General features: G+C 41.1%; 1 protein-coding gene across 4 annotated transcripts in view; it reads left to right on the top strand.

The window, feature by feature from the left end:
- The window catches only part of Hmcn1 (hemicentin 1), a 431,153-nt gene that overhangs the window by 396,679 nt on the left and 16,964 nt on the right, over positions 1-17,510 (top strand). For all 4 annotated transcript variants that reach the window (XM_006529757.4, XM_006529758.4, NM_001024720.3 and 1 more), the window contains 10 exons: positions 978-1,127; positions 1,718-1,855; positions 2,941-3,062; positions 3,781-4,018; positions 8,700-8,762; positions 9,906-10,025; positions 10,485-10,619; positions 13,694-13,807; positions 14,626-14,751; positions 16,618-16,746. In XM_006529757.4, coding sequence (XP_006529820.1) covers positions 978-1,127; positions 1,718-1,855; positions 2,941-3,062; positions 3,781-4,018; positions 8,700-8,762; positions 9,906-10,025; positions 10,485-10,619; positions 13,694-13,807; positions 14,626-14,751; positions 16,618-16,746 — 1,335 coding nt within the window. The remainder of the gene's footprint in view (positions 1-977; positions 1,128-1,717; positions 1,856-2,940; positions 3,063-3,780; positions 4,019-8,699; positions 8,763-9,905; positions 10,026-10,484; positions 10,620-13,693; positions 13,808-14,625; positions 14,752-16,617; positions 16,747-17,510) is intronic.

The following is a 17,510-nucleotide window of genomic DNA, read 5'->3' as shown; positions in this document are numbered from 1 at the left end:
ATCTTTCCCTGTTCTACACATGGAAACAGTAGATAAAAGAACACAGGTTTGTATTAGTAACAGTAATGACCAGTTCTATAGTAGATATGCTTAACTGTATCCTCTTATTTCACTTGTAGCCCTGAGCAGCATGCCCGCAGGCCTCTGCCCTCACCCTTGGCTCCTGATAACCTCTGTCCTGCTGTGTCTGCTTCCATGTTCCAGTTTATGGGCAATTCCCCATAACTGTACATTATTCTTCAGTGATAAGAGAATAGGTTTTCTGTATTGTCACTATGAAAACAGTAGGTGATGAGGTGACAAATATACTAACTAATTTTGCCTTTCCCTTGATATATGCACATTATAAAACAACACATTATGCACATTGGGTATACACAATTGTAAGTTAGCCATTTAAGTGAAGAAATAGGTCCCTACTCTAAAACATGTTTTAAAGCCCAGAAGATACTGTTTCAGCCCTCTCCTCTCTCTCTCTCTCTCTCTCTCTCTCTCTAGACCTCTGATGATGGTAAAGCTATATTATTTCTCTGAACTTTGTCTGCCCAGTCTTAAAACTGCGTCTATTGGAAGCTACTGCCTAGTACTGTTGGTACGATCAAAAGAGTGAATGCATATAAAGTGTTTACTGCCACACACAACTTTGTAAACTCGCTGTAGTCATGGTCACCACCATCAACAAACACATGCTTTATTTGGGCTGGGAGAATGGACATACTGTATTCTTTGGCTTACAAAATAATGCTAAGATGTGTGCAGGTTGGAAGGATGCTAGGTTTACGGGGACAATGGGTGTTATGTAAAAGTGGAATGTTTTAAAAGCCTATTCATTTCACTTTCAAACTTGGATGCCATGGGACTCTTGTGATGTCTGCGAAAAGATTTGTAGCATCTCTACAGACTGGCTTTCCTTTCCCTCGTGTAATGTTGATGGAATTGCTCCCTTATCCAGGATTGTTTTTTTCTTCCTCCAATAGGTGGACCCCAGCGAGCCAGAGGAAGTGTTATTGGAAATATTAATGATATTGAGTTTGGAATCGCTTTCCTAAATGCCACAATAACAGATAGCCCTAACACTGATACAAGAGTAATACAGGCCAAGATTACCAATGTGCCTCGCAGTCTTGGTGAGTCACTGTATTTATGAAAATGTTAATGAACTTAGTTATTGCATTTAATTAGTGAGTTGTTATTTATGTGTGTGCATTCGTGTGTGTACCATGGCGTGTACATGGAGGTCAGAGGACACCGTATGGGAGTCAGTTCTCTCCTCCCACCACGTGGGTCCCAGAAATTTAACTTGGGTCCTCAGCTTGGCAGCAAACACCTGAATCCACTGAGCCAACTTTCCAGCCTTCATAAACACCTTTTTAAAGGAATACTTTGTTCTTTATCTTATTAGTTTCACCTAACCATTCTAAAAGATGAAGCTTTAAGCCACTGATAATACGATATAATATATATGATGCAATACATTGTTCATCCTTATCCCAAAGAGAAACTGTTGGGGAGGGCATCTAAGTACATCAGTGCATGTATGACAATGTACTGGTGAAACCCAGTATTTTGTATAGCTAACATATGCTAGTGAAAAAGATACACAGATTTATTGACTTTGTAATTAGTCAATTGGTCCTCACCCTTGTGATTAATATACTGTGACAATAACTGGCTGTAAATATTTGGCTCTGTCACCCTGTTTCTCTTTCTTCTCTAGGTCCAGCAATGAGAAAGATCATTTCTATCCTAAATCCCATTTACTGGACCACAGCAAAGGAAATAGGGGAAGCAGTTAATGGCTTTACCCTCACTAACGCAGTCTTCAAAAGAGAGACGCAAGTGGAATTTGCAACTGGTTAGTATCAGGTGAACGTAATTTTCTACTATATAGTTACATACATATAGACAGAGAAGTCCGACAGACAGAAAGGCAGGAGACAGACATAGGTATAGAAAAATTGCTATAAATCTTGGCGACTAAGAAAAATATGGTGTATGCTCTCACAGAAAGTTATTATGAGTTTTTTGGTGCACTCTAACACACATAATGGAAAACAGTTTTATATTTTCCTGTCAATGAATGCTAGCACAAGGTCTGTAAGACACCACTTACACCACTGTGTCCTCAGGCAGAATAGTAATTTTTATGTCCCAAAGACTCCTTCCTCTTCTGTGCCTTTTTTTTTCTTAAACCTTAGAGAGGATTAAAAGCATGAATAAGGAAGGAAGATATATCCTTCTTGTTAAAGCTTTGTCTTTAATCGTGAATCAGCTCTTTTGCCTTACGGTGATTATCGATCTAACAGATGGAAGCAAAGCCAAGCACACTAACACTTTCCCCCTCTGCTTCTGCCCTAATCATTGGGCGTTACCTCGTTGGGGCCCTTGCTGTGTCCACAAAAGTGCTCACAAAGCTCCATTTCAGCCTCCTTGGAATGAGCCAGCCTTGGTGGGATTGACCTTTGGTGAAGAATGATGAGGGTGGACGTCTCCTTAACCAGTGTTCAGTCAGCACAGAAAGCAAGTGGGCCTCTTGCTATCCATCCGCATACGAAGATGCCCTTTTGATAATAATGACAAAACCCCGTAGCCAGGTCTGTAGGTATTGCCGGTCCCTGGTAAAGTTGCCTGGCCCATCTCACAAGCAATAATTTTGTAGAAATGCTTAATTGTTCCGTGTGAGACTAAAATATGGAGACTTCTGCAAAATCGAAAGCTACACTTTGGCCACATGGAAAGACTTTTTGGAAGACAATTCAAGTGGTTTGCCTTTTCTTAACGGGGAATCTTTCTGCTTAGTTCTCTGACATATTTATCCATGTTTGAAATAACATCATGGTATTAGATCAATCTTCTCTGTGCTCCCACAGACCATAGGCATAATAGTAATAATAACTGTTATTATCGTTGCTGAGGAAATGAATGCAATGTCATTCCCAGGAGAGGTCTTGCGGATGACACACGTGGCTCGGGGCTTAGACTCCGACGGCGCCTTGCTGCTTGATGTCATTGTGAGTGGCCAGGTCCTACAGCTCCACTCACCTGCTGAAGTCGGTGTGAAGGTAACGTGCTACGAGAGCATCATGGTTAATCACAGGACAGCGAGGAGCACGAACGAAATCCCTGTAGACCGAGCACAGAGATCTTAGGTTTTTACTGTTTGCTCTGGAGATAAATTACTGCTCCCACTAGGTCATAAATAACCATCTGGTCTTGACTTAAAAATCTCCAGGGCTCAGCTTTTAAAGCTCTCTGAGTAGTTTTATTACCTGGTGTATTGGAGCCAGAACTGCTGCTGTGCTGATTTAAGCCACTTGTTAAATTTTCCTCTGAAAAATAAAACGCAATAGTGATTCCTACAATAAGTTTTTGTGTAGCATCCTCTAAGGGGGGGAGGGGAGGAAATCAAACGGGGGATGATGTAATTATATTTTCACTTCAAAATTATTTATTTTTAACTTGAATAAAATGAAAGCAATACTTTGAGAGCTTAGAGTAATGAAGATGGCCCTCCTACAGCTTTTAACTCATGGCCCACAATGTCACCATCTTGTTAACTTACAAATTGTGACAGAAAATTACAAACCTGATTCTAAAGATGAGAATCGACCTGAGTTATGTCCAGAACACTACTGTGTAATTACAGTCTTATTCAGAACTCCATTGTTAATCTCTAAGGCTTTCTTCCCTGCTCCCCACCCCCAACCCCAGCATACCTCATATGTTAAACAGAATGCAAAACTCCAGGTGCAATGTTGACCCTCAAATCCTTTCCCTTAGGATTACACAGAGGACTACATTCAAACAGGACCCGGTCAGCTCTATGCCTACTCAACTCGTCTGTTCACCATCGATGGCATCAGTATCCCCTATACGTGGAACCACACCATTTTCTATGATCAGGCCTGGGGGAAAATGCCTTTCTTAGTAGAGACACTTCATGCATCTTCCATAGAGTCTGACTACAACCAACTAGAAGAGACACTGGGTTTTAAAATCCATGCTTCAATTTCCAAAGGTAACATTGTTAAGGGAACCTCCAAAGATCTGTGCTGCCGTCTTATTTTTTTTTAGAAAGATAAAGATAGGTGCCTTGAAGCCATTCAAATTAGGAATATGAAGGGCCAGGTCTAACATGCTGGAGTTGGGTTTTTTGTCTGTGCTACATTCTGTTTTTGTTGTAGGAAGGCCCTTGTAAAGCTCACTCAGTTGCATTTGGTTGACTAAGATGCCTCTCCAGGCAACCTAGGCAACCAGACAAAGTCCTAACCCAGATTCTTGGACAGGACTAAATGTTATCCACCTGAAGGGTTTTTCTTTAGGTAATACAGTCCATTTTTAAATACTGTCTTAATTGATGAATTTTCAAAATTCAAAATTACTGATGTAAAGTACACCCCAGCTTAAACTAATCAGAAATTTCTAGATTTTTCAAGGCAGCTTCCTTTAAGTGCTTTATTCTCTGTATTGAATATATTGATGTTGTCTTTTGGGAAGGCCCAACATGTATGTGTCAAGCAGAGCTATAACACTGAGGAAATGGGGAAACAAAAGAATTCACATTAATACACCTTAGAACACTTAGAACTTAGTAATGTGGCCATAATGTTTATCATCCCAACCAAGACTCCTGTGAGAAAAAGAGTCAGTATTGCAATGAAATTTTTTCTGGAAAAATTAGAACATCTAGTCGCCCTGGGTAAAGGTGGCTATCAGGCACTGTGGAGCAATAGTTATTATACTATTACTCCTCATCCATGGAAATCATCATCTAAGACATGGCTTCTGAACTGTTCTCTGTTGTCTGGTAGTCCTACATCTCCATCAAGGCAGTGCCCCGTGATGTGCGCTTGCTTGAAGTGTCTGGTCCCCAGATTTCCTTCTCCATCTTCAAAACCACCTTCAAAACCACTGCTGCCGTCAGTTCCATATTCTGTGGACTTTGGGAGTTGTTTTGTTTTGTTTTGTTTACTTCTGTTTTGTTTTGGTTTGGTTTGGTTTTTTTGGTAACTCAATTGTGTAGTTCTCTTTTTATAAAAAGAACTCTTTTTACCCAGGTAGAGTGTTGACTGTGTTCTAAGCTCAGCGCTTCTCCACGGCATGATGGTAGTAGCCGACTACAAACACGGCCCCTTCCATGCCCTCTTCACTCAGCAGTCCACACAATGTGTACACAACTTCCCTCAGTTGTTACTTTGTAGCGCCACTACTCAGACCTGTTGGTTGCAAAGCTCGTGATCACAAGCTTCGTAGAGCAGTAAATGCTGGTGCAGCGTCAAAAGGTTGGACATGCTTGACGAACTGAAATGATTGCTGAGATGGGCATGTATGTGTACTTCTACATGTTAGGCTTGTTAGCATGTAACACGTTAAATGCTAAGCTTAAAGCCAACTGGACATCTTTGCACCATCTCTGAGACTGTGGCTGAACAGTCTGCGTCCCAGAATATAAGTAAACACAGTTCAATTGTGTTGCAGTCCTTGGGGGTATGTGTCTCTGATATGGGAGTTACATTTGAAAGATGTGCCTGCAGTTTCTCAGTAACCACCAGGGGGCAAACTTGCATTCTGGGTCACTCAACACATTTTCAATGCTCAAAATCCATCCTAACTAAATCACAGAAACAACCCAACAGGACTATTTTTAGAGATTTCACCTAGTGTTCTTTATAATAGAAAAATAGTAAATGAATATCTCAGAAACTTGAAATAAATAAATGAAATAGGAAATTGTGACGTGTTTAATAATCTCATAATAATAATCTAATAATAAGAGTCATTGAAATGAGTTTCAAGAAATAGTTGATTCATATTTTTTTAGGAACAGTTGTGGGGTGCCTGTCATGTAGCAGGCCCCACTGCAAGCTTACTCACAGGATAAGGAGCACACTTATGTTATAATAGTGACTGAGAGGCAGTGTGCGCACGCACACACAGCTTGCATTTCTGATTGTATGGAAATATTCCCATGATTAAAAACAAATAATTTGTCTTTTCCTTGACAATTATTATATCGGATGAAAGCATCTCCATTGCGTGTGTGTGTGTGTGTGTGTGTGCGTGCATGCGCACGTGTGTGCATGCATGCATACACACACTTGTGCACACATGAATGCCACAGCAGTTATGCAGTGGTCAGAGGACACTTGCAGACATCAGTTCCTTCTTCCCCTCGGTATCAAACTCAGGACTTAAATGTTGGCAGAGAGCACCTTGCCGTATTTTCTGTACAAAAATCTACATCTTAAATAAGTTCTCTAAATGATTTTTTTTATTCAAAAAGCTTGGTAATTACTAGTCAATAATTTCATACTTACCATTTTAAGTATAGATTAATTAAAATGGCAAGAAAAAAAAGTCCATGTTTCGAGAAACTGAAACAGTTTGTTCCTACTGATAAAGTTATAGGGAAATTTACTTCAGACTTTCAAATTTTCTACTATTACATTATTATAATCACAAACAAATATTTTTGTATTTTCTCCTATCTTCATCTCCTGATGAAATTCACAGCTATAGTTCAAAATAATCTACTTGTACTGTAAGATAAAGAATGAGTGGCAGATGAGACGGCCCAGGGGGCAATGGTACTTGCCACCAAGCCTGATGACCTAAATGTGGGAAAGGAGATCCACCAAGCTGTTCTCTGATCTTCATGTGAGCACTGTGGCACACAGGCACCCACAACACAGATGTACACGCAAATAAAAAAAAATCAATAAAAATGGAGCTAGAGAGACATCTGAGTGGAGCCTTTTCTATACAAGCATAAAGACTTGAGTTTGGATCTTCAGAACCCAGTTAAAACGCTATGCACTGAGGCACATGTCTGTATCCCTGCCAGAGAAGCTATAACAGGATCCTGGAGGCTCCGAGCCAACTAATGTAGTAAAAATGGCAAGCTTTTGGTTCAGTAAGAGAGAGAGAAATACCTTAGCTCAAGAATGAATGAATAAATGAACAAACAAACAAACAAATAAGGTAGCTAGCTGAGGTTGACGGAAAACATCATAGCATCAACATCTATATTCCATACACTCAAGCACAGACAAGTGTACCCACACACATGTGTGTGCAAACACATATATCCACCACACATACACATGAAAAGAAAGGAATAAATAAGTGAAAATAATTCATAATGCAATATTGTGTTTTAATGTGAGAATTTTTGAAAAAAGAAAACTAAGACCATTCCTAAACTTACCTGTAAAATCCTACTTTCTCAGTGGATGGGTAACTTAAGAAATCCTTTGTTACATTCTCAATAAAATGAAGAATAATAAGATATAAATTCATGATAGTTATATTCCTAAAAAAATAGGTTTCATATTTAAATCCCATGAAAATGTTTGCTACGTGGTACATACATTCAACGCTTTTATAATCGCGGCCTCCTTTGTACATTAAAATCTTTCAGAAGAAAGAACAAAAGGTCAGGTCTTTCCTACACATCTCAGAATTGTTGAAATCTGTCTCCAGGCCTTCCCCCATTCACTGGGCTTTTCTTTTAAAAATTTTTTTCTACTAGGAATTCCCTGTGATCGCCTGGGTTGACCTCAAACAGACTGCCGTGCTTCCTCACCCTCTCGGGAGCTGGCATTGCAGGCGTGAGCCACCACACTGAGCTCCATGCTCTGAGCTATAATAGTCCTCCTTACGTGGTGGCATACAAGAAATCTCCTCCCGCAAAATCCCCCAAAGGGTAGCTAATGAAAATATCTTTCCTGACTAAATCCAAAAAATGCAAAGCTCCTATATGATAATTAATCTTCTCTCTATGACACGATTTTTTGCAAGTTTATTCCCACCATGGTACCATACACACATACTGGTTAAGTTTAAAGATCATAGGAATGTATGAATAACTGAACATAAGTTGTGACAATCAATTCAGCAGGTGAAAGTCAACGAGGCTTTCCCCTTAAGCCTGACCATGGTAGCTTTTGCTCTTAAGCACTTTATAAGATGTTACTCTCAGACTCTTCATCTGAAAACTAGGTATCATGACAGCAGTAAAGATGTCCTGTGGATTAAATGAAATGAAGCAGATGGTGACCTTCACATACTACATGCCAAGGATGCTTTTGCCCCGCCCACCTTATTCCCACTCCTTTCCCGATGACTGGGATGCTATTGGGAAAGAGTTAAATTTGCTCTAGCTCAGCTTGCCTGCCACCCTTGGTTCAATTGCTCAGAACAGTAAGACAGTCACATGTAGAATTTTGGCTAAGATTCTCAACATCACAAATGGAGAAGACCGAGAAATAAATGGGGACTTCTAGCTCAAATGTTGATTTTCCACTGTAGCAACTTCAGTTGCTTGCACACAACATCCTTCGTCCTTCAATGAAAATCTACCAGTGGTTGGAACAACGGAATGCACCTGTAGCTGTGCCCAACGCATAGTTTATCTTGGGTTCTCTTTAGCTATTACAGAGTGGCTTATTTTGTTTTCTTTTTATTGCTGTATATAACTTAAACAGAAACTGTTTCCAGTGTCAGCTTGCCAACAATATCTGGACTAGTTCATTTACCTCTTGGTTGAAGAAACATGAAGTTCTCCTTTCTTTTCTGTTTCTAATACTGTATTTTTCATTGTTCCTTCTTTGATGCATCTTCCCAGAGAAGGCCATACTAGAATGAAAAGTGCCAGTCTTCTAACGAGTCAGTTAATTGTGCTTTTCTCTCTTTGGTAGGAGATCGCAGTAACCAGTGCCCCTCTGGGTTCATTTTAGACTCGGTTGGACCCTTTTGTGCAGGTAAGTATAAGAATGGATAAAATAGTTTCATTTCGTAAACGGTGTCAGCAAGAGTTATCTGTCCTTTATATTTATTTATTCACTGTGCACGGGGGAGTGACATGCTCATGACAAAGCCAAAGAAAAATTTGCAATTGACCCCCTCCACCATTCGATTCCAGGCATCAAACTTTGGTCATGAGGCAAGCAAGCACCTTTACCTGCTGAGCCGTCTCTCCGGCTGGAGTAATGATTATCTTTTAATAGACGTCGGCTGCCATTACCCTAGGTGTTTAATCATTGCAGCTGCCTACAAATGCTCCACTTGATAGCTAAGCAAAGGAGATGGAGAGAAGTCACGTAAACCGCTGAAGGTGGCCTAGTATCGAGTGGCGGGCTGCACTTGAGGTTAAGTGGAATGACAAAGCCCATGTGCCTTCAATTTGGACAAAGGCTAGTGTATCAGAGACTGTGACCAAGTACAGAATAGAGTGAACAGAGACAACTAATTCAGTGGCTCAATGGGAGTGAACACTCAGTGACCCAACACAAACTTGCCTAACCACAGAATTGCTGTCATGGGACAGAACAGGGTAGCTGACCCATAAGGAACCATGAATTCAGCTTGGCCCCAGCAGGCATCCTTGCAAAAGACTCCCTTACAGGAAACCCCAGCCTAGTAAATGACATACATAGAGCCAGCAGGACTTGTTGGCTCTTTCAGTGACCTGTATAATGTGGTGGGCTGGCAAGAGGGGGTGTTTAGACTGTATTGAGGTCTCAGCTCTGGCAGTAAAGGCCTTGGTGACAGAGAGCATTCCCCTTATCTCTGTTCTTCCGATTTGTCATGCAAAGGGAAGATAGTCTCTTAAAAATTCTGTCTTTGCAGAGTGCGTTGCAACTGCATTTAGAGCACGGTAAATGTACATGTAATTTAGCTATCATTTCTGTTTTACAATAAAGTCTTAGCATGTATTCACTAGCAACTCTGAGACCTCAAGTTTTTTTTCTTCAAGGCAACCCCATTCTCTGCCACTTGGAATGTTCTCTGTTATATTTGATCCAATTCCTCGGCATCTATAAATGCTTATTTTCATGGCCTTTAACAGCTCCTAGGAAGCAGGAGTTGTAAACACTGAGGAGCCTTTCTGTTTCTTCTCTCAGATGAAGATGAATGCACAGCTGGGAACCCCTGCTCTCATACCTGCCACAATGCCATAGGAGCCTATTACTGCTCCTGCCCCAAAGGCCTCACCATAGCTGCAGATGGGAGAACCTGTCAAGGTAGTATCAAAGCTATATCCAACGACCAAGACAACCTTACCTCGGAAAAACATGGGAGGGCAGTGTCCTCTGCCCACAGCTTCACCACAAACAGGGAAGTCCTCATTTGGGTGGAGAAAGTAAGGAAGAGAACCCTGGCCAGCCATTACCTTAAAAGGGGACCTCTGAAATTAGGGATGCCTGGGATAGCTCACTGAGGATCTGAGAGAACAACTGGCTTGTTAAAAGTTACCTAATTGATATGTTCTCTAATCCAGTGATTGGGTTTTAAATCCATCACACCATGCTGCTGCGAATTCGTCATCTCTCTAGCTCATTTTAAATGACTCGACCAAACAATTCCATCTTTCTTATTCTATAATATTTTCCTATCTCATATAGTTTCTAACCCATGCTTCACAGCAAGTTCTTAAGTTATAGTTTCAACTCACCTCAATTTCATGGTTCCTTCTGTTGTAGACATTGATGAGTGTGCTTTGGGTGGACATACCTGTCGTGCTGGTCAGGACTGTGACAACACCATTGGATCCTATCGCTGTGTGGTCCATTGTGGAACAGGCTTCCGAAGAACCTCTGATGGGTTAAGCTGTCAAGGTACAGTGTGTGTGTGTGTGTGTGTGTGTGTGTGTGTGTGTGTGTGTATCTGTATGTGCTATGAACATATATGTATACATGTGCTCACATGTGTGTGGGTGTACTGGTATCTGTGCACATGTGTACACTCGAATATGGAGCCCAGTGGTTCACCTTGGGTGTCTCTCACAATTTCTTAACACTTTTTTTTTAACTGAGGCATAGTCCCTCAATGAACTTGGGCTCACTAAATCAGTTGGTTTATCTAGCTGGCCAGCCCTGGGGATCCTCTGTCTCTGCCTTCCCAGCACTAGAATTACACGTGAACTGCCACATGAACCCCCACCACATTCACCCAACTGTAATGTGTAGATCCAAACTCACAGTTCTCATGTTTATTATAAGTCCTGCTTCTAACCCCGAGTTGGACCTTCTGAATCTTTTAAAGGGACAGACACCCCATAAAAGGGAAAGAGCTTGGACTATAAAGATAGTGGGACTCCACTCTCTCAGAAGAACTTAAATATTAATAGTCACAGTTTGCATGTTTTTTCATTAATTTATTTATTTATTCACATATATACTGATCTCAGCCCCCTCTTGCCAGTCCCCCCTTACATGCCTCCTCCCCCGTGTCCCGTTCCCTTAATCTCTGAGAAGGGTAGGTCCTCCCTGGATACCAACCTACCCTGTCACCTCAAGTCACTGCAGAACTATGCACATCCTCTCCCACTGAGGCCAGACAAGACAGTCAAGTTGGAGGAATGGGATCCACAGGCAGGCAACAGAGTCAGGGTAAGCCCCTGCTCCAGTTGTTGGGGCAACCACATGAAGACCAAGCTGCACATCTGCTACATAGTGCAGAGCAGGGGGCCTAGGTCCAGCCCATGTAGACTCTTTGGTTGGTGGTTCAGTCTCTGGAAGCCCCCAAGGGTCCTGGTTAGTTGACTCTTTTGGTCTTCCTGGGACACAGTGAAGTCCCTGTCCCCTCCATGTTCCTCAATCCTTCCCCCAACTCTTCCACCAGACTTCCCAAGTTTCCATGTTTTGTAGGTGGAGATGCTTGACTGGTTCATATGGAGATATGATATTTCGTGACTGTTTATCATATTTTAGCACAGTACGTTTGAATGCCATTTGCTTATTACCATTTGGGAGAACAGCTCACACAACACAGTTTAACAGTACCCATTCCTCAGCACCCCATTGCAGAGGATTCGGTGCAGGCTGTGATTTTGTCATGTTATCGTAATAGGTATTTTGTTTTTAAATCAGTGTGAAGTTTAAAGGAAAACTCCACCAAAAGACTAAAGAGAGAGATCTGCCATGAAGAGCACCTACTGCTCTCTCAGAGGAGCTGAGATTGGATCCCAGCAACAATATAGGGCAGCTCACGACCTCCTGAAGCTCTAGCTACAGGGGGATCTGATGATTTTGGCTTCCGTGTATACTCACATGCGTGTACCCACATGCAGACATAAATGTATACTCACATGCGTGTACCCACATGCAGACATACACTCAGACCTAAGTAAAAATTAAAGTGTATCATTTTTAATTAGCAGAAAGTAGAGTTTCACATGTTTCCTGAATCCATCTTTACTTCCCCACATCCCCTCCACTCTAAGCACCCAGCTGCACAGTGCTGCATTTGTTACACTGGGCGATTTTACACTGATGGTTTAAGACACCACCCACTCAAAGTCCATACTCCACTTACGTGCTCACTCTCAGAGTTAGACATTGTTTGAGTTTGCACAAGTTTATATCAGTAGAGGAATTTCACAATCCTCAAAACCCTCTGATCTCCATGTGTTCATCTCTACTCTATATGATGATTCCTCTATACCATAAGCCACTGTGCAGCAATGAGAAAAAAAAAAGAACTATAAAAATAATCATAGAAAAAAACATTAAAAATCATATATAACTTATATAAAATAATGCAAATAAAAAACAAAGAATAACCAAAGAAAAAGAAGGTAGAGATGTGTGTGCACACAAAAGAGATTCTTAATGGCATTTGCCTTTACTGCCAAGCAATGTGAAAAGGGATGGGGGGGGGGGGGGGTGGTCATGCAATAAAAAAAAGGGTAAACGTGCACTAAGAAAAGTATCTTAAAGTTCTTGATCGTGGATGTGCACGTATATAATTTAACACCCTGTGCCTCTCAGAAGCTACATTAGAAGACCTCAGAAAGAAAGAGATCCAAAATAAGAAATAGTGACTCAACTTGGAGACTCAAGAGCCTAAATGTGGCAGTCGCTCTTTTGAAAGGTTTGGCTTGAACAACAGAGAAGAGGCAGGGGCTTGAGGTACACGTGGCCTAGGAGAGAGAGTGGGTTACGGCAGAAGGAGCCTCACTGCACCTAGGAGTACAGAGAAAGACAAGACTTCAAATCGCCACAAGAGGAGAGCAGCTGGTGCACTCCAGTCGTCATGGTGATGAGCGAAGGCTTCCGAGGGACAGAGAGCAGGAGGGATTTCCCTATGAAGGGGGTTTCTCTCTCTCTTCCCCTGGCACTGAGGGAGAGCAAGGGAAGGGTACAAAGTGCTGACAAGTTCTGGGACTGCCTTCTCCTCCTCTGTCCACTCTGAGCCTGGCAATGTTGGGACAAGTTTGGCAGTGACCGCAGACAAGGACAGGAAAGCTGCTGAAGATGCTAAGTCAGACACATGACCAACTCGGTCAGGAGAGTGGCAACACAGACAGGGGCATGGGGCCACGTGCAAGACCTTCAGCCTTGTTTTGTTTGGTTTCCGATTTCTTCATCCTAGCCTTTCCACAAAATTCCAAAACTAAGAATTCATAGAAACAGGTAGGGGCCACATGGTAAAATACTTAAAGCAGACCAGAACTGGACCAACACAGTTCTGAACCATGAACAAACCTCTATGTGTAGAAGGGTTGGAGAAAGAAGCCCCTCCCAGCACCAAATACTATTGTGTCGCAGAGGTGACAAGACCAAAAATGTGAAGTTAGTTTGAGACTTAAACACGATCTTCATCAAGATTTGTGTATGATTAAACATTTGGAGTGAATTAGCTCGGGTTTTCTAACAACATATACTGAAAGTTTGGGTTCATTTAACAGATATTAATGAATGTCAGGAGTCCAGCCCCTGTCACCAGCGATGTTTCAACGTCATAGGAAGTTTCCATTGTGGATGTGAAGCTGGCTATCAACTCAAAGGCAGAAAATGCATCGGTGAGATACTTGCTCTGAATTTACAGTGATGATGTCACTTTAACTCCGTGTGTTGTGTTGTGTGTGTGTGTGTGTGTGTGTGTGTGTGTGTGTGTGTGTGTGTACATGTGCAGAGTCCAGAGGAGGACATCAGATGACCAGCCTGGTTTATCGCTCTCTTCCTTAGTCCTCTGAGACAGAGTCTCTCACTGAAAATGGAGCTCACTGCTTTTCAGCTAGAAAAGGCAGCCAACCAGCCCTAGCAATCCTCCTGCCTCCACCTCCTTGTGGTAATGAGGCTGTAGAAACACATGCAGGCATGCCCAGGACTTTATGTGGGTTCTGAAAATTCAAACCCCACTTCAAATGCTTGTGCAGCAAGCACTCTTGCCCACTGAGCCATACATATATGTATGTATGTATGTATACATGTATATGTATGTATATATGATGTGTGTGTGTGTGTGTGTGTGTGTGTAATGTCACTTTGTATTTGTAGGGACAGTGACAAACATAGCTAACAGCTCTTTGAAACAGCAGTTTGTCATTCTGATTTAAAGTAAAGTGAGTTAGCATAGCTTATTAGACTTACACATTTTTACATGTGAAACAATTGTGCAATACACATATATATTGATGTATAATCGCCGTAAAATCCAAAAGGCAGAGACAGGCGGATTTCTGAGTTCGAGGCCAGCCTGATCTACAAAGTGAGTTCCAGGACAGCCAGGACTATACAGAGAACCCTGTCTTGAAGAAAAAAAAAAGAGTCTTTTCTCTGGAGAAAAAGTGGAATCAGCCCTTTACTTTGTCTGTATTGCCTTTGTTCTTTTATCAAGATGTGAATGAATGTAGACAGAATGTGTGCAGACCAGACCAGCATTGTAAGAACACCCGCGGTGGCTACAAGTGCATTGATCTTTGTCCAAGTGGAATGACCAAGGCTGAAAATGGGACCTGCATTGGTGAGTGCCAGGCTGTTTCCCTGGCAAAGAACTCTTTCCTACCCACAAGTTAAAGAAGGACTCTATTCTAGAATAGGACAGTACTGTAAACCTAGATAGCAAGAGAGTCCTTCTCCATCCATCAGTTCCTCTAAGTCCTTCTAAGCTTGAGCTCTAGAACCCTAGCCTAATGGTGTACAAGGAAACAGAAGCACACATGGAGTTATGACCATTCTGCGCTCCCATCCATCCTACGCTTTTTGCAAAGTTTAATAACCACATGAATTAGTATTTGTGAATCATGTCATTTCTAACTTGAAATTTAGTATATCTGCTAAAGTTCACAGCAAGGTCAAGAAAAAAATATATTTGTAGATATTTATTCCAAAGATGTAATATTCTACAATTGCTTTAAATATTAAATCAAAGAGAAAAATAGGTTAATTGTATCTACAACTATATTCTTTATAGTCTATTCTGTAGCAGCTACAAAGGTCACCAGATGTCATTGGTTGCATCTTAAAATATCAGATAAGTTATATTTCTTCTAGGTTTATTCTTTGTATACCTATTCTGTACAAGCTTGCATGAGTTGGGAAAGGTAGAAACTGCAGACACATAGTTAATAAAACAAATGGACTGAATAAGATGGATCAACAGATCAGGTAGCCAAGCCTGACCACCTGAGCACACTGTAGAAGGAGAGATCTGTCTCTCAGAAGTTGTCCTCTGGCTGCTGCATGTGTGGTGGCATGCAAGTGCCCTCCACACACACAATAAGAAAATGTAATAGTAAGTAAAAACAGATTAATTTGGCTTACTCTCCTGTCAAAAGTAAGGGGGAAAACTCTACTATTCAAGGTAAAAGGAAACACCATAAAAGATATGAATAAAATTGATCAGTGCCCAAGAAAGTACTCATATGTAAGAAGAATGGCTATCAAAAACATTGTAGAAATGATCACATTTAAGTTTAGGTATAACTGCACTATTAACTGTGTTGATGGCAGGAAGGAGAAGGCAAAAAAGTCTTGTATTCAGAAGGATTAGGAAGGCTTATTGATTTTAAGGTCCATTAAAGCTTTCTATACCTAAGAACTTCTAGAGGCAAGTATTGGACTATCACCTTTGAAACACTTTTTAACTCTGTTTTTCTTAAGGGAGTAGCAAGCAACACTGAACACCACATACTGTGGCTCGCAGTTGTGTTTGTTTTTTAGGAATATTGATTCTATAATTTGATCTCAGACAATTAGAAATGGCATGAATTGAAATACTAGACTAAAAAGCAACAGAAGTCCAGCCCAATCAGACTGTAAACGTAGAGATTTATGGCTTCAGTTGAAGGTTACAGAACTACCCAACTACAAAAATAACTCAAAGATGACCCTGATATTAACAGCCACGGTGACTAGGAAGGAGTGCTGTTGCTATAAATAAGGAAGTAAGGGTAGGCTTGGAGCATGCTGGCTTCACAGTGCAGGTCAGAAGCTGAAGTGGGTGCCAATCCTGCCGGCAGCTGCAACTGTGATACTGGGCATCAGAAACAGGGTAGCACTCTGGCTGCAAATCCGCATACACACTGACCTTTCCGACAAATGGATAGTGAGAAGAACTATAGAGAAGTACGAAGACAAAGCAAAACCCAAAGATAAGAGCAAAACTCTTTCCGCCATGGGAAACAAGCAGGTAGGGCGGGCCAGTTTATAGTGGCGGGGCTGAGATTTAAACCCAAGTTTACTGCTGCCAAGTCCTAAATCCTAGTTTAATATAATCTCAATGACCGGGTAAGAATCACAAATTTCAGTGAACAGCAGAATGTGTGTTTCATGTATGATGACTTCAAGTCTGAAGAAAGGTTGCTTTTTATTGTCTCCATATCTGTAGACATAGATGAGTGCAAAGATGGGACCCATCAGTGCAGATATAACCAAATATGTGAGAACACGAGAGGCAGCTACCGGTGTGCATGCCCAAGGGGTTATCGGTCCCAAGGTGTTGGAAGACCCTGTATTGGTAAGTTAACAAAAACACTTCCAAAGTAATATAGCTGCTGCTAGTTACCTAACCTTACCAGAAACTTATGGTAATGTTCTCTGCTACACATAGAAGATGTATAAGCTCACTAAGTAAGTCATAATATAGTCTGCTTGCTTGCTACTACTAGATTCGACATTGAGGTCAATTTATATTGTCATTTCAAGAAATATTAGTGCTTCTTATATAATGCATACATCAAAGTGAACTTCCAATTAACAGTCATGGCAACTTGGTTCTCATGATTATCTTACAATTTCTCTATGCACATGGCATAAACATTTGCATATATGTATTTTATTTATTGGCATTTATACATTAAATGTATTTATACACGGTATGAAATTTATGCATAAGAGTAAAACATGAATGCAATTTAAGTAAACTTATAATTATTACATAGTCTACAATAGTCAGTATCCACTGTATTCCATTCACTATACTAAAATCATCTCATTCATTCATTCAATTGCCTGGTTATTTCCATCCTAGTTATAATGGACTATAAAGAAAGGCAGATGTGGAAAATGACTATAGGAAGATAATTCTGGGCTGGGGTGATGCTCAGTGGGTAAGGGTGTTTGTGTGTGCAACCTGGAGATCTGAGTTTGAATCCCCTGCACCGATATTAAAAAAAAGAAGAAAAAGAGAAGAAAACTAACTAGACAGGACTATGTTTGCCTCTACATAGTACTGGGGAACAGAAATAGATAGATACTGGGAGTTTACTGGCCAGCCAGCTG

The sequence above is a fragment of the Mus musculus genome, chromosome 1, assembly GCF_000001635.26.
Source record: "Mus musculus strain C57BL/6J chromosome 1, GRCm38.p6 C57BL/6J".
Classification (NCBI taxonomy): Eukaryota; Metazoa; Chordata; class Mammalia; order Rodentia; family Muridae; genus Mus; species Mus musculus.
Note: the sequence above shows the minus strand (reverse complement) of the source record. Positions and strands in the feature narration are given on the sequence as shown.